The sequence below is a fragment of the Triplophysa rosa genome, linkage group LG1 (assembly GCF_024868665.1).
Source record: "Triplophysa rosa linkage group LG1, Trosa_1v2, whole genome shotgun sequence".
NCBI classification, from domain to species: domain Eukaryota; kingdom Metazoa; phylum Chordata; class Actinopteri; order Cypriniformes; family Nemacheilidae; genus Triplophysa; species Triplophysa rosa.
In genome coordinates, this window is record NC_079890.1 from 13,783,200 (window position 1) to 13,801,596 (window position 18,397).

Below are 18,397 nucleotides of genomic sequence, written 5' to 3' on the forward strand. Positions count from 1 at the left end.
TTTTAAAAAACATACTACTAAAAAACATCACTGTGTGCATCTTGAGACAAAACAATCACAGTGATATATTTTAAGATATGTTAGTGCAAGTTGTTTTCGATCAAGGCATCTCTCATTTAAATTAGTCTGAGACTAGGCTTAAGCCCTGTCTGGGAAACCGCCCCTATAACCCCCTGAAGATCCTTACTATATGACTTGTTGTATTTACACTTACGGTTCGTTAATATGTTTAGTTCTTTTTTTTATTAAAATTATGTTTTGGACATGAGAAGTTTATTTGCAAAAACAGATAACTCTTGTTTTGGTCAAGTAATAATAACTAAAAATACAGCTACAATAAAACACGATAACATAATAAAAACAAGATTTTTGAATTTGAGTTTTTGCAACTCTTGATAGGCCTAGTCATTGTGTGCGCTCGATTTAGAAAGCATCATATACTGTATGTGCCCGTTTCCATGTCCTTACTCTTCACGAATACATCTATTGTGGTTTTTCCTGCCATTAGGGGGCGGTGTGGCTCAGCCACATGACGTCATCAAATGCCGTTCTTTCTCTCGCCTCTGAGTTTTGCAACGGGTTTATCGCGAAAGTAGTAGCAAAAGTCAAGGCGGGAAGATTTGAAACTGCAGTGACAGGTTTGAGAGGTTGTAGTCGATGGCTATTTGTGGTCGCAATTCAAATCTGAACCTAGGAAAACGTGTAAATATGTGCTATGTATTTGTATCTGCCAATGTATTTTGTAAATGCCAGTTTACACGTTTGTGACTATTTTTCTGCAACTTCAAATGCAGAAGACAGATTTGTGAGTTTTGTCCACGAGTGCAAATCTCAACATTCAACTTCAGTTTTTTTATTTGACAAGTTTTCACATTGGGGCTGTGAGTGTACATTTTAGTGTACAGGTACAAATACTTTACAAGTTCACAAATTAAAATCTACATGCTCTCAAGTTTTGCTACTGAAATACCTTCATAAAAACAATCTACCATTTGGTACAATTGACAAAAAAATTGCTTTATGTATATGGTATTTTCCAAGTAGAATAAGAATTTTAAGAATATTATCTATTTCCAAAGAACCAGTATCACAATCCAAAAACAAGACCATTTTGTCACTTATATTAATAAACTTATAAAACGTCTTCAAAATCAACAAAGAGATCCTAAACCAAAAAATATGAATATAAGAGCAACTGAAAAATAAATGTACAATTGTTTCAGACTTATCTTTACAAAAACCTGATTTGCCCTTTCCCCGCATGTGAAACGGGCGCGTCTTGTTGACGTCACCACTCGTCGCTGGTTTTTGACGTCATACGGGGTGCAAAGATGGCTTCAGCGGCTATGCTGCATGGCCCCAACATAACGCGTCTCACAGAGGGACTGGTGTCTGTTCTGAAGGAGGAGAGACCTGAACATTTGCCCGTTCTTCTAGCAAGCTACCGCGAGCATGGAGTGGTCGGGATTCAGGTGGGACTGAGTTTGGTCCTGCAGTTTTATTTACACTTCAAACGAGCGGCGCTACATCAGTGCAGCGCTCGCATTGTATTAAGCGGTCTAATGTTGTCACGTCGCTTGTGAGTGTTTGCGATGAGTCGAGTAGTCCCCATGCGATGTCTTTTATTGTGTTTACTTTCTCTTCTCTCTTACTAGTAAAGTAATGATAATGAATAAAATAATAAATAAAATATTCTATATATTTAGTAATTATTAATGATGAATTAATCATTGACTAATAGCCATTGAGCTGCTGTCAATTAAATTTGTTTATTTAATTGTTACATGCACAGCTATACACAGACTGTGCCAGTAAAAGCAAAATAACAAAAAATAAAATAAGTAGGATAAAACGGGACGCTGAAATGTAAACAAAATGTGGACCTGAAGTAATGTTTGTAAACTTTAAACCTCTGAGGTCAAGTGTACAAAGAATGTGCCAAATAGGGGAGGTGCAATATGCATTGTGTTTAAAATATTTGTTTTAATAAAGACATTGCTGTTTGTTTTTTCTCTCTTCAGAGCACAGGAGCGGTGGGCGGCCTGGTGGGCATCACTAATGTACGGCTCGGGTCCAGTAAAACCAGGTGAGTGTTTACTGGTGTCAGGTGTAAAACTACGTTCGTTATTTTACACTGAAACGTTCTTTTAGGGTTTTTCAGATCATCCGTAATCAGTTCTACCAATTTTTTCTCAAGGACTGACATTATCAACTTTTATTTATATACTGTAGTGCTTTTTACAATTTTCATTGTTACAAGTCAGCTGTACATGAAAACATGTTCACTATAAACAATACATTAAATTTATAAAATAGAAAAGGTATCAAGAGCAAATTGAATAGATTCACTCTCATTCTCACAAGACACACAAAGTATACAGTACACACACTCACATGAGGCAGAAGGACGCATGTACACGCTCACAATCACACAGTGCACATACATGAAAAACAGGCACACACTCAGCGAACACAAACATTCGCTCACAGAAACGCACAGCACAGACACACAACCCATATGCTTGCCCGCACACACCGAACATAACATACACACACTGACACATGCACACCAAAACACACATACATGCACACGGACACACACAGAGACAGAAGACAAAAGAGAAACACATGTAATATATTATGCAGACTATAAATGCCTATATGGGGTAGTAATAATTCACGCAAAATGTTACATTTAAAATAACATTAACAAGTACAAAATTCTAACGCTGATGTCAGCAACCCCCGGTGAGCAAAACCCAAAACTCCAGTGGAGGAAAAAAACCTCGGGAGAACCCAGGCCCAGCCAGGGGAACCAGTTCTCCTCTGGCACTACTGCATATCTACAAGCTTGACAGTGCTTGCACAACTAGGCTAAATAAACAAACAAAAAAGTAATAAAAGATGTAGATGATAGATTTAATATTGTCTTAATATTCTAATTGCAGTTGAAATTTTGTTGAGTAGTGGAGACATGTCAGGTCCACCATCTGGACTGGTTACGGAACAATGAGAAAAGACAACTGAGAGCAGAATACCGTTCTACAAGTGCATCAGTTGTTACAGGAAGTGTTCCTGTTTCCGGTTGATCTAAATCATGCAGCATAATAATCCCTTAGAGGATTTGTATTATAGAAGTGTTAGTCTTGATGTCATGAATGCGCAAATTAACTTTTATGCATTTGATAGTGACAGACAGCATATGACATAATTAAGATATATTCTTTTTTTTAAACTTTTTTTTACATTTTCAGAGGAAAAATACATACATTTTAGAAATACTTTTTAGCATTGAGACAAAATATGTGTCAGTACACATATTAACACAGTACACAGAATTCTTGGTGGTTACGTATGGCGGTTTTCGGTCCAATAAGTAACACTTATGTTTTGACCGAGTTCAACAAAAAAAGTTGCTACTCCTCCAGTTTTTTTATATCAACTATCCATTCCATTATTCTGGTGAACTGCTGTGTTTTGTGAGGTCTCGAGGAAATGTAGAGTTGATTATCATCAGCATAGCAGTGAAAACTTACTCTGTCTCTATTAATTATACCTCCTAGAGGTAGCATGTACAGTGCAAAGAGCAGAGGACCTAAGACTGAGCCCTGTGGCACGCCAGACTGGACTAGTGATTTGCGTGACACCTCATTGTTTATTGCTACAAACTGAAAGATGGGTATGAACAAAACCATTTTAATGCTATTCCACTAACAGCAACATCATTTTCAAGTCTATGTAAAGGTATGCTGTGGTCAATGGTGTCAAAAGCGGCACTAAGATCTAACAGCACAAGTAACGAGATGCAGCCACGATCAGATGCCAAAAGCAAATAATTTCTCTGATAATACACATTATCCAGAAAGTAACTTTTTGCATAAAACTTTTCAGATATCGTAAACTGTGCTTTTCGCATAAACTGTAATATAAACTGGGTGATTGTGTGTTTTTCCAGGTTTGAGGGCCTTTGTCTGCTGTCTGTGTTAGTGAAAGACAGTTCGAGTGAAGTGTTCCATCAGCATTGTCTCTCATGGCTTCGGTCACTGCAGCAGATCATTCAGGTGAGGTTTGCCTGTTTGTCTTCTGCACTTTCAAAATGAGTTTGTTAGACTAATGTCTAATATTTGTTTTTGTTCTCTCCATCACTCAGTCGCAGGCCCCTCTCCCCACGGTGCAGCTTGCTGTGAGTGTGTTGCAGGACTTGCTGCAGTACTCATCCCAGCTGCCTGAGTTAGCCAGGGAGGTGGGCCTTAACTCTGTCCTGGGCATTCTGACCTCCCTGCTTAGTCTCAAATATGAGGTAAAAATGCACAAAACATTTCTAAGTTTAACATTTTGTAAGGTTAAAATGTTGCCTCAAAACACATTAAACACATTTGTTGTTTGTTCACCTGGTTCACTGGTTCAAAGCATCATCAGACTCAACTTTTTGTCATAGTGCCACCTAGCTGCCATGAAAGGAATGATTGCGTGTATGATCTATTACCCACGGGCCTGTGGATCTCTGAAGGTGAGTACCGTCAATAATAACATGTTTTTTTTGTTACTTTTTTACGTTGTACATGCTAAAACATAGATCATTGTCTCTTACAGGAGAAGCTTGGGGCGTATTTCCTATCCAAAATGGACTCTGATAATACTAAAGTACAGGAGGTTAGTTGAGCCTTGTGTCATACTTAAAGGGGTCATATGACATGGCTAAAAGCGAATATTATCATTTGTTTTGGATGCAATACAATGTGTATACCCGATTTAAGGTTCAAAAACGCTGTATTTTCCACATACCGTGCATGTTTGTATCTCCTCTTTGCCCCGCCTCTCTGAAACGCGCAGATTTTTAACAAAGCTCATCGCTCTGAAAAGCGAGGTGTGCTATGATTAGACAGTGAACCAGTGCGTAGTGATTGATTGAATACTGCAAGCGTGTGACGGAAATCTAATGCCTCTTACCATATTTGGAACATCAGGTTCCAAAGCAATTGTACTGACTTGTGTATACATTTGGCCGGTCTTAATCAACTCATACCACGAACTGACGTAGATTTGTGGGGGTGTGGTTACACGAGGCGTTTCAGGCAGGTCTGGCTGAGCATTCGCTTTTAGATAGAATGCATCTTTTGTTCCGACACTTTAATTTTTGCAATTTTACGTCTCTAATACATGCATGACCAACTTATAACACACCAAAAACACAGAAAAACATGTATTCGTGCCATATGACCCCTTTAAAATAAAACCATAATGTGGATAATGCAGTTGATTCAAACCTTCTCATTCTTTTATTTCATGATAGGTGGCTTGTGAGTGTTATGGGCGGTTGCCCTGCTTGGGTGGTGTGTTGGAGCGTGGAGGGGGTGGGCACAGGGCAGAGGGATGGACCAGTCAAATGCACTGCCTTCTAACATCAGCAAATGGCATATTCAGACAGTTATACCAGGGGTCTGAAGCAGGTACGTGATTTGGTGATGTGATTTGTCTGTCTCTAAAACAAGTTCTTGTGCTTTAAGTTTTGTGCTCATTGCTGTTCCAGAAGGGACGGTGCAGTATGAGGGTCTGGGTGTGGAACTGCCTTTCCCACCTCTGGATGACTTAGACCCGCTTTTAATCCTTCAGCTCCATCATCGTTTGAAGGCCATTTGCTTGGCTCTTAAACACACCTTGAGGTACATTTTGTGTATATGGAATAAAATGCATAGCAGACTATGCTGTGGTAAATGATGTGTTAAAAATGGTATTGTTAAAGATCTTTGAGTTGGTTTACTGTTGTGATCTTTTAGTGTTGATCCAGCATCTTCAGTCCGTCTACCTGTTCAGAATGTCCTCAATTTGGTGTGTCGAGCATTGGCAGTCAACACTAAGAGCATTGTAAGGCTCTTACTCACGGTCTCTCTATATTAAAGGGCCTCAATGTAATATGACAGATGTACTGTACTTGACTGATGTGGATACTGATGGAACGGGATTGTTTCAGAGTCCAACAGGAGAGGGCTGTCTGAAGCTGCTGGTCTTACCCTCTATCCACATTGACACTCTAGAGCTTCTCTCTGCTCTCATCAAAACGTAAGATAAATATATACTCACTCCGTTCCTCATTGCCTTTGTTATTTACAGTAAAATGTTAGGACTTCTAAATGTTGTGATGAATATTTAGTTAAACTAATTGTGTACTTTTATTGTTTTTGGTGAATGATGTATCGTGGTGGCTGATCGGTTTTGTGTTTTTTTGACAGTGTGGGTGCTGGTCTGGTTCAATATAGCAGTGTACTCACAAGACTTTTCTCACAGTCTTTGTCTGCATGGACACCTCTGCCTGAGACCAGTCTGGGCCAGCAAAGAGCTTACAGGTATTGAAGAAACACCACTGATGATTGAAAGTAAATATGACCTTGTTTGTTGTAAATGGCTAGCCCAGACCATTTGCGTTATACGTGATATAGTGCAGGGGTTTACTAACTTTATGACGCGAGGGACCCTTAAATAGGATGAATCTTTTGTGAGCACCCCCTTCCTAACACACATATTTATCTATATATATATTTGTACAAAGAAACATTTATGCTGTGTAAAATAAATAAGCGTGATATTGAAATAACAACACATTAAATAAATGGATAAAATAAAAGTAATGTTGGATGTATAATATTACATCCATCCCCCTTCCCTGTTGACCTGATTAATCAATACAACACCATTCTACTTTCTGTATTGGATACCCTGGCACCTCTTCGAACCCGCACTGTTAACGTTACAAAATCTTCCCCCTGGTTCACTCCTGGCCTCCGTTCATTGAAACAAGAATGCTGTCGCTTGGAACGTCTCTCTAATAAAACTGGACTTACTATCCATCAACAAATGTACTCTGACCATGTTACCACCTATAAAAACGCTCTGAACTCTGCTAAATCTGAATATTACACACATGTAATTAATAATCATGAGTTCAATACCAGAGCGCTTTTTTCTACTGTCCAAGGACTCACTAAGCCATCAGAAACCACCTTCCACTTCACTACTGAATCCCAATGTCAAGATTTTTTTGACTTTTTGCATAACAAAATTGACACAATCCATAAGCATTTGACTACATCTTTTTCAACACACCTTGATTGTAGTTGGATTAATAACTTACATACATCATCACTCACCACACTCTCTGACTTCACTTTACCATCAATCCAACAAATCAGTAACATCATCATCTCAGCTCGCCCATCTACTTGTTCCCTTGATCCACTCCCCACATTTCTTGTTAAATCTTGTCTTTCTACACTCTCTGCTGTCCTCACTGCCATAGTTCACTTATCGTTGTCCACCGGCATTGTTCCATTATCACTCAAAACTGCTTCAGTTACACCTATAATTAAGAAACCTGGTTTAGATTCCAAAGACTTCAATAATTACTGTCCCATTTCTAATTTACCTTTTACTGCCAAAATTCTTGAACGTACCGTTACAACACAGCTTCAGGATCATCTTCAAAATAACAATCTGTTTGAGCCATTCCAATCCGGTTTTCGTTCTAAACATAGCACTGAAACAGCCTTAGTTAAAATCACCAATGATCTCCTCCGTGCAGCTGATTCTGGCCTTCTCTTCATCCTTATCCTCCTTGACCTTAGTGCCGCCTTTGATACCATCTCGCATCCAGTTTTACTTGAGCGTTTGGCTGGCACTGGGGTCACTGGTATTGCACTAAAATGGTTCAACTCATATCTTACCGACAAGAAACAGTTTGTACAAATGAAAAACATAGTCATTTTCATCCCCATTACATCATGGAGTTCCCCAAGGCTCAGTGTTAGGTCCTCTTTTGTTCATCATTTACATCCTCCCCCTCTGTAATATTTTTCGGCACTTTGGTATGTACTTTCACTGCTACGCTGACGACACTCAACTGTACATTTCCACAAAACCCAGTATTTCATCATGCCCCACTGCACTTACTGACTGTCTACAGGCCATTACATCTTGGATGACAAATAACAAACTTAAACTTAACGGTAATAAAAGTGAAGTTCTTCTCATTGGTTCCAAATCTACACTCTCCAAATCCCCATCGATCAGTATAAGCATTGAAGGCTGTTTGGTCCCCATCTCCTCTCAGGTCAAAAGTTTAGGTGTAATACTGGACTCTACTCTTTCTTTTACTTCATATATTAACAATACAGTCCGCGTAGCTTTTTTCCATTTATGCAACATTTCTAGACTCCGCCCATCACTCACTCAGCACTCAACCCAAGTTCTTGTTCATGCCCTTGTCACCTCACGCCTCGATTACTGTAATGCCCTTCTTTCCGGTTTACCCCAAAAGCTTCTCCAACGACTTCAAAATGTTCATAACTCTGCTGCAAGAATTATTACCCGCACAAAATCAATAGAACACATTACACCGATCCTCATCTAACTTCACTGGCTCCCAATAACCCAAAGAATTCAATATAAACTCCTTCTCCTATCCTTTAAGGCACTTCGTAACCTTGCTCCCACATATCTGTCTGATCTACTCCACCCTTACACTCCTTCCCGTGTCCTCCGCTCCTCCTCTTCTGGTCTCCTGTTCATCCCTTCTGTTAAAATGGTCACAATGGGGGCCAGGGCCCTTTAGTCACGCTGCCCCAAACTTTGGAACTCACTACCCATGCATATCCGTCAGCTGGACTCTATCAACATTTTTAAATCACAACTCAAAACCTACCTCTTTAAATCTGTTTATTCATTGTAATCCTTTTTTTTATGTATTGGTGTTTTATTGCTTGTGTTTCTGTTGTAAGGTGTCCTTGGGTGTCCTGAAAGGCGCCATTAAATAAAATGTATTATTATTATGAATTAAACAGAAAAATAAATAAATTCAAATGTATTTGTACAATTTTCATTACATGAATTTTCAATACATCTACGTCTTTGCAGACTGCTTTACAATGCCCAGTGAAACATGGGGAAGTGTAGTGAGAAAAACTCACTATAAAGATAAAAAATCATTTTGGAAAGTATGCACGTAGCAAGAAAGAAGCGATAAACATTTGGAAATAAATATGAACACTTCTAAATGACACCTTAATAATGTTCACTAGACTTTAAAAGTTTTTCCTTTGTCTGTGTATTACTTTGAGATTTGATGTGCACCCCCTAGAATCTTCTGGAGACACCCTGGGGGTCCCTGGAGGTCCCTGGACACCAGTTTGAAAACCCCCGATAGTGTAATCTCTCATATGTGTAAACACTCGTGATCAGATTTTAATTCTTATTTCATCACCACATGCATCAGCTTAGTATGTGATAATTAAAAAATGTCTTTTTTTTTAGAATGCAAAAAGATTCAACACATTGTCGCTTCCAATTTCGAGTTCTGTTGTTTTGGTGTAGTGTTTGTATTCACACTGAATGTATTTAAATGTGTCATTTCCATATTCAGATCAACATTTTCTATAATGTGCTATTTTCTTTATAGTGCAGTGCGTGTGGCTGTGTACCGTACTCTTGAACTGTGGGTAAGAGTAGGTGGAGCCTCCCTGCTTCAGGGAAGTCCCTCTCACCTAGAATTACTATTCACTCATCTCATTGGTGACATCACACCAGGGGCAGAAGCGGTCAAGGTGAAATATCTTTTTTTATTTAAAATCTTAAACACAAGCATCAAATTAAATATTAATAGTACTAAGGTGGCAGTTGTTATCTTTCCCTATTATTTTTTGATATCCAGCTTCGTTCAGGACCACACTCGGCTATGACTGATCTGGTTGGCTCTGCTGGTAAACCAGGGCCTCGACGAACAAAAGGATTGGGAATGAGTGACGGGATCTTACTGCAGAAGAAGGGAGATGTGTTAGCCAATCAAGACACATGTGTCGCTGCTCTGCATTGTGAGTGATGCTCAATAAATGTTATGTTTTACTCCCTAAGATGAGCATGATTTATTGATCAAGAATGACAATTTTTTGTAGCATTAAGACAGATCGTTCTGACGAGTGGAACTTTGTTAAAGGAAGATCTGCATAAGGTTAGTTCATTACATTAATCTATAAAGTGTTGTTTCTTACTGCACAGTATTGATGGGAATTATGATTCATTTGAGTGATTCGTTCTTTTTCAGTTCGTTCACCAAAATGATTCGTTCAGATTCGTTCAGTGACCATTTCTATAAAATGCCAGAAGGTGGCAAAAAAGAGTTGTGTTATGTCAACGAACGTATTAATGGACATATAAACTGATTGCAGGCTTTATTAAAATGTGTGTCTCTGATCTACTCATTAAATAAATAAAATAAGTCTACATAAGTGGTTCAGATGACCAACGCACAAGGTTTTTCTGCATAATTAAAAAGTGAATTGTTTGGTCATTTACACATTCATAAATCTGGGATTATGTTAAACGTGAAGTTTATGTATTTTAAATAAACAAGCGTGCAAAGTAGCCTACCTGTAACTGCGCTTGGCATCCGCTTTCTGCTGACTGCTGAACGAGACTCACATGCTAAATGACCGACCTACAGTGTACACCCTCGTTCATTTCGTTCATGAACGACATGTACCAGTTCGTTCAATTCGTTCACGAACGAGATCTATCTCTCGGAACTGGAATGCTATTTGCTGACGTGACGCGAATGAGAGCTAACCAATACTTTTTTGTTTTACAGTTTTTAGAGAAGTGCATGACATGAACTAAACATAATGCAGTCGTTTTTATTTGAAAGAACAATAAATGATACAAAATGCACACAAAACACCTGTGCTTGCAGTACACTAACTGAGTAAACAGGGCTTGACATTTTCCATGCAATAAAAATGACAATGTTGATTTGTCTTTGTTACATTTAACCATCAGCTTGCATTATTTTATTATTTTCGTAAGGATCTTTACATTGTGTCCGTTTCTGTACTTGTTGAGCAAGAGACCTCATCTTTCGTTCACGAATGAGAAGTAACTGTCACCACATGCATCAGCTTAGTATGTGATAATTAAAAAAATGTATTTTTTTAGAATGCAAAAAAATTCAACACATTGTCGCTTCCAATTTCGAGTTCTGTTGTTTTGGTGTAGTGTTTGTATTCACACTGAATGTATTTAAATGATGTGTCATTGCATATTCAGATCAACATTTTCTATATGCTATTTTTGTAGTTTCTGTACTTGTTGACCTCATCTTTCGTTCACGAGTGAGAAGTAACAGCTCGTTCACGAATGAGAATCAGTGGGTCCTTTGACTCCTTTTGATCGTGTACGAATGAGATCTCTCTCGTTCAGAACCAAACACAGGCTCGTTCGTACAGTGAAGGGTGTATTCGTTCAGCACATTCAACCAATCATATGCTTTGTCAAAGCTCACACTCGAACGCCAATGGCTCGTGCTTTAGACACTCTATTAAGCCAAGACACTCTGTGCTCGAGGGAGAGATTTCAGTGAACGAGAAATATGAGTCATTGCCTTTCGTGAAGAGAACGATTCGTTCACTTGAAAGATTCGTTCAAAAAGAATGATTTGTTCACAAACATAACATCATGTTGGGTTTGGATGTATTTGTATGGAATTGCTCAGATTTTTCATTATTAAAGTCATAATACTGCACAGATGAAATGTGAATGGAAAGGTTTCTTGCACGTTGTTCATGTAAACACTTTCTCCCTTATTAGAGGTTACAGGATCTGGTGGTTCCTCTGTGTGTAAGGCTACAACAGCAGTCTCACTGCGCCTCGGAGGCCGCCGCTGTTAGTGGGCAGTACGGCAGCCCAACCCCTCGCAGAGAGCTCTACCGTCTCTTATTGGCACTTGTGCTGGTGCCCTCGCCCCGCTGGCCACCCCCCCTCTCCTGTGCCGTGTCCGCCTTCAGCCACGGTCGCAGAGATCACAACATTATGGTGAGAGAATATACTGTGTGTTAAAATAAAGCGTTAATCTAGAAATGATATTGGACCTGCTTTGTAGAGGTGTATTCTGCAAAATATTGTGCATGATCGACATGTCTTATTTGTTAATACTTAATATACCCCACATGTCATAGGTAGTTTCACACTTGATAGTTCATGTCATCATTTACTCACCCTCTAGTTCAGGGGTCTTCAACTACTTTTCTTTGAGGGCCAGATTCCAAAAGTATAAATAGGATGCGGGCCAGTTTTTTATTGCATTTTGTTCCTTTTATGCTGTTTTTGTTGCTGTTACTTATAGGTCATATATTAAAACATGCACACAAATATTGCATCCAGTATTTTTGCCTTTTCATGATATTTAATTAAAAGGGATATTGTCTTTTTAACTGAATTTTATATTCCTTAATGCGTTAGTTTACCCCAAAATGAAATTGCTGTTAATTTACTCTCCCCCAGTACCTCCAAGATGTGGGTGGCATTGTTTTTCAAGAAGATATTTATGAAGATATTTGGTTGAATTAATCAAAGTCAGATTAATAAGTCAAAAACGCTAATACATTCAGCACAAAAGTAATCCTTGCCCCTTGATTATAAATTAAATGCAGAAGAATTCTCATTAAAGCTACAAAATGACATTGATTTCTTCTTTTCTTTTGTTCTTTGATTAACATTAGTGACAGGAGTCACAGCAGCACGTTTAAGAACGCGGCCCCTTTAAGAGCTGTCTCAGTACGCAGATCTGACCGTCACCGCACTCCCATTTTCTCAACTCTTTGCATTCATTTATGATTTTATTTTACACTTTGAAGTCTTGCTTAAGAAAATGCTAGACAAAACGGGCTTTCTGACATAATCTTGTGTGGTTTGATCCATTCAAGCACGAAAGAGAGCTTAACACGGATGCGCTGTCTGACAGAGATTCACCGACGCAGCCTTCAGCCCGTGACTGTTTACACCAGACTGGACCTCGCGTTTTGCCGCGTCCCACAGTTTAGAAGCTTTCTGTCTTCATTGAACGCGTCAAAGCAGCTGTTTAAAATCGCGCTTAAGTGGTTTAAAAGCCTGTACACGAATAAGAGCGTGATTACATAATGTAACGCTAGACAAAGAATGTCAAAACAAACGGATGCTGCGTTAATTGCGTTAAATATTTTTCACGCGTTAATTTGAAAAAATTAATCGCATGCGTTAACGCGTTAACGTTGACAGCCCTAATTTATACAAATTACAAATTATACAATCCACGTGGCTGTGGATTGCCGATTATAATTATTACATTAGCCTATGTTCTTGGACAGACTGATCAAATCGCTTTATAAGACGTCAATCGTTACGAGCCGCAGGAATTACTTTCGTATTGAATGTAGCAGCGTTTTAGACTTTCAAAGATGTGGCGTCTCAGGATATGCATTTCTTAAAGCACACCGTTCTCAAGTCTCTCCACTTATTTGAAATGTTAATGCAGCCGCCAGTTGACTAGCCCTGCTCTAGTTGTTCCAAACCTGTATTAATTTCTTTGTTCTGCTGAACACAAAGGAAGATATTTGGAAGAACACACCTCATCCCCCATTTACTCCCATAGTATTTATTTTTCTCTATTATGGCAGTAAATGTGGGATGTGGTCTGTTTGGTTACTGACATTCTTCCAAATATCTTTGTTCAGCAGAACAAAGAAATTAATACAGGTTTGGAACAATTTGAGGGTGAGTAAATGATGACAGAATTTTTATTTTCGGGTGAACGTCACTGTAATATTGTGCTGGAAAATATTGATATAAAACACATACAGTTATTGGTTACTCAGATAAATGCGGAACAGGTATGTATATTTTAGGATACTGTTGCAATTATACTTGCTGCAGAGTCAAGTCATAGATTTCCATTTACACACATTTGACCAACAGATGTCCTCAGTGTGTGGCATTTTATAACGCTTCAAAACTTAATCATAGCTGAGATGTCAATATTTGGTGGTTTAAACACCTATTTTATGTTCTATAAAGAGGCATTCCTTCTCCTTTTTTGGGGTATTTTTGCTTCTGGTTTGTGCGTTTTAATTCACAGAAACTGTACAAAGTGTGACGTCTTTTTTGGCGCATCCATAACACATGTTTCTTTCATCTTATATAGAAAACATGTATAGACTGAAATTTGTCTGATGTCAGGACATTCAGCAGGGGTTTAGAAAGTATAAACAGGTTGTTTATTATATTTGTAATAAATACATTCTCTGAGTTTATATTTCAAGTTTTGACTGCAAATGTCAAATCCATAATGCTGGAATTGTATTGTAAATTTAAAGGCTACTGTTTATCAAACCTAAAATGAAAATTTATTTGTGGTATATTTAGTTGGTGTCACAGAAAGTTCACTTTCATATTCTAATATTCAAGTTTGTATTTATTTTTTAACAAATATCCAGATTAATTTCTCATCAATAAGAATAACACTGTCCCTTTGTGTTTTGTAATGTTAACCAGCAGAGATTTACGTACTGTGTATTTACCCAACCTGTCTAAACATGCAACCATTTTCAGAATGTAAACGCAACATTTGACAGAAAGCACTTGAACTTTTTCTTGTGGTTGTTCCCATTCATCAGGGTGGTTGAGTGAGTATTTGCACACAATGACGCACAAGTCTGTAACTGGAGACTGTTTCATGTTTACGAAGGTGTAAAGGGCAAGTATCGAGACGTAGAAAGTGCTTATAGCAAACTCATTCTTTTTGTCCTTACATAGGTTATTTTTAGCCTACCGAAGTACTAAAATAACTCCCAAGATAGAATAACCCGGTCTCCTATTGTTTGTTTTTTTCAAGCAGTTTACGTGAAATTTGTTTTCATATACAATATGATCTTATGGAGCGAATAACAGTACTGGAATATAAGGTTAAACGTTTATTACAACTTTACTCTGGCTTGCACAGTGGTGATATGTTTGTATTGTTTTATTCAAATTGTATGGCTTGCACAGTGTGACTGGTGTTAATTTTTATTTCCTTATTTTTTCTTTCTTTGTTTTTCTTTCTCCCCTGACCACACATTTGTATACCCACAGGTTTCATCTTTCTGTGCTGAGTCCCTGACTATATGCAACACCCTTATTCATCCTCGCACACCCTCAATCTCCCTCCCTATCCCCCCTCTAACTCTCAAAACAACCCCGTCTGCTCCCGTTCTTGCTTCCGGCCAAAACCCCTCATTATCCATCCCTAACCTTCTCGCTGGCCCTGCAACAGCGCCACCCTTCCCTGCCAGACATCCCATGGGTTTGGGGCCCGCCACCCTCCTTGGCTCTCTGGAGAACCATCTTCCTCTGGCTCCACCTGTTCTTCCCACTTCAGCAGGTCCTAGTGCCACCCCAGGTGACCTACTGCTCTCTCCTGTCCAACCCAATGAACTGGCAGGCCTTGGTGCCCCTGAAGGTCAGCGGCAAGTTTTCGTCCGCTACGACAAAGAAGAACCGGATGATGTTGAGATCTCTCTAGAAAGTGATTCAGATGATAGCGTGGTCATCATGCCACAAGGTATGTTAATGGAGATGCAGGATGGAGCGACTAATGCACAGACGTTGTCTCAGCCGCCTCCACCTGGTGGGGCTTTGCCACCCTCCACCCCATCCGTGGGTGAGGTTGGATCAGGTGAGACCGCTCTACCAAATGAGCTCGCCACATCCATTCCACACCAAATTCTTCCAGCGAATGCCAACAACATCAACTCCCTCCCTGGACCTAGTCAGACCCAGCTCGTCTCTCTGGTGCCCCCTCTGAATTCTGCAACAGCGCCACTATCTGCATCCCCGGCTGGTCTTGCAGATTCTATGACTGGTGGTCCTCAACTTCAGCAGATGCTGATGCAGACGTCTCCAGCTGGACAGCCACCTGCGCTTGGCTTGTCTTTACAGATGCAGCTTCAGACCCAGATGGCCCAGACCAGCCGTCAACTCCAACAGCAACCTGCCGCAAATGACGTGGACCAAAACGTAATCAACATCAACAGCACGGATGACGAAGACGAGGAAGAAGAAGAGATGGAGGAGGAGGATGAAGAATTAGGTGATGAGGAAGATGAGGAGGAGGGCCTGGACGATGAGGAGGAGGAGGAGGAGGAAGAAGGCAGCGACTTCCCAGAGGATGAGGAGTACTATGAGGGGGAAGAGTTTGAGGACTATGAAGATGAAGAAGAAGAGGATGAGGAAGAAAGTGAGGAGATCCAGCCGATGGAGAGAGACGACGCCAGAGGAATGATAGGCCAGGAGGAGGCCGAGGTGATAATCGAGCCCGAGGAGCAGCAAGGGATGGGAATGTTCTGCATGGAGAGAGAACAAGAAGTGGAAGGGGGGATTGAGGAAATGGAGGGGGTGAGGAGCGTCTACGCAGATGACGGGATAAAGGAGAAAGGGACGGTAGAAGAAATCGAGAACATCGGCGCTGTCGAGCGAAATGAAAGTGTGAGTGACCAGCAACAAATAGAAACTCTTTTGATCGGTGGAGATGAAGAGGTCCCTGAAGAGGATACAGCAGTGGAAGCTGTTGAACCAGAAGTGAGAACATGGGAGCAAGAAGAAGCCAGACCTGAAGATGAAACGGAACAGGCCGGATCATCTCAACAGTGTCAGGAATTGCCAGCAGAGGAAATTCAAGTGCAAGCGCCGGAATTACAGCCGGAAGATAAAACCGAACAGAGTACAGCATCCACGCCAGAACAGCCAGTGTTACAGAATGTAGACGAAACAACTGAGAATGAGAATGTCGGAGGTGAGCAGGAAGATGAAGCGGATCCAAGAGGAACCAAGAGGAAAATGGAAGATCGCGAAGAGGGAGACTCAACTGAACAAGGCACCGAAAAGAAAAAGGTAACACGTTTGATCACATTGAACAAACAGCATTGATTGGCTGTCACATTTGCATATTCTTTTGGAAAACTTTTGGCTTTTTGGAGCTCAAACTTGCTAAGAATCGGCCACCTAGAAAAGAAAAATCATGTGACTGACATTTAAAGTGATCGATCGCAGTTTGTTCTGTTTGTACATGCCTTTTAGGGGCAGGGTTAGCAGAGAATAGCAATCCCCCATGAACAGTTGTACAGAAAAAAACAGAAACATAGAAAAAGTATGGTTAGGGTTAGTATTTGACAAGTTTGTAAACTTAGACTTTAAGAAGTGTACTATCAGAACTCACTGGGCGCATGTGAAACTTGAAACTTCAGGCCTTTGTCTAGATTTGTTATATAAACAATTAGGAAAGCCAAATATGTAATGTTAATCTCTTCCAATAATGTTTTATTTGTGTAAGAATAAAATGTTACTTGTGTGTAATCTCTTCTTATCTCCAGATGGATGATGAGGCTATGGCTTCCATGCTGGCGGACTTTGTCGACTGCCCTCCAGATGATGAAGATCACGGTGCTTCACAATCACAATCTTCACATGATTAGACAACTCTCTGCACACTCTCTGGTGTGTTGAAATAAATGTTTTTCTCACATGTTCACATCTGAATCATACTGTACCCTCAAACTATACTTTAGCTATTTTTTTAATAGCTCTAAGCTGGTTTCTGTGAATAGACCAGTTCAAGTCCAAGGATGTCACGGTCAAATTTACTGGTCATTTTTCCCTTTTCTAGATTTGCAGAACATCGTAAACATGGCAGCTTATTTTACAAGTATTGTCAACAGTACCGTCATAAAAGTCTACAAAAAGTGCTCGTTTTTTTGTTTGATATAAATCATGTTGTTTTGTGGCCGCCTTTTTGTAATATCATTTGAATATGTAACTGTTCAAGTATGTTATGGTTCACTGATTGTTTAAAAAATGCAATAAAGTGGATCACTTGTGTGGTATTTCATTGTTGTTTTGTAGAAATAAGGTGGCACCCGTTTTGAAAAAAGCTAGATTGATTTTTAATTGCAGTAAATTCTAAATGCAGAGAGTCATTGAGCTATATATTTACATAATTCACTTCCATTAACAGTTTGTATTCACATTGCAGCAGATGTTCTTACGTCTGATATGTACACCTTGCATTTGTTTTCTTTGCCTAAACTGTGAGAGTTTGTATTATATTAATCTGAATTGTTGATTACGTGAACATTTTTTAGCTTTCATACAATATGCATGCGCTGACAAGTATTCTTTCTCAAGGATGCAAACTACCTGCCTTTTAGCTAAATTCACCTTTTTATGCTATTTTGTTTAATAAGTCAAGTAAAATATTCTGCTTTTAATTTTAAAAAATTGCTTAGTAGCTGTAAGATTTTGACATTCGTATCTTTCTGTGTTCGGATTAGTAGCCAGTTACGGTTGGATGTTGTAGATGTCATCAGCAGAGCTCTGGGAGCAAGAGAGGGGTTGTATTAAACTCATTTATTTCCTCAAACTTGTCTTTCATGAGATCATAAATCTGGTATCTGCCCTATTAAAAGGATAATGTCCTGATGAAAAAGAACGGCCTCTTGTACAAATAAACCACTTACAATGTAATGACCTCTTGACTGGCCCATGAAAAATGTGGTTACGCTGCTTGTGT

The 18,397-nt window shown here is 39.4% G+C and overlaps 1 protein-coding gene across 2 annotated transcripts; it reads left to right on the forward strand.

The window, feature by feature from the left end:
* The first annotated feature begins 1,325 nt into the window (after positions 1-1,325).
* On the forward strand, positions 1,326-17,711 carry pelp1 (proline, glutamate and leucine rich protein 1). Of its 2 annotated transcripts, XM_057361154.1 has the most exons (18): positions 1,326-1,472; positions 2,022-2,086; positions 3,956-4,061; positions 4,151-4,300; positions 4,439-4,510; positions 4,594-4,653; positions 5,294-5,450; positions 5,531-5,663; positions 5,778-5,865; positions 5,972-6,060; positions 6,231-6,344; positions 9,449-9,593; positions 9,701-9,860; positions 9,942-9,997; positions 11,629-11,853; positions 14,926-16,722; positions 17,202-17,325; positions 17,495-17,711. In XM_057361154.1, the coding sequence occupies exons 1-17, from the start codon at positions 1,332-1,334 to the stop codon at positions 17,301-17,303; spliced, it is 3,660 nt and encodes a 1,219-aa protein (XP_057217137.1). In that variant the 5' UTR covers positions 1,326-1,331; the 3' UTR covers positions 17,304-17,325; positions 17,495-17,711. The 2 variants fall into 2 exon arrangements, with proteins under 2 accessions (XP_057217137.1, XP_057217055.1); XM_057361072.1 differs by having other exon boundaries at positions 17,202-17,711.
* Positions 17,712-18,397: the final 686 nt, after the last annotated feature.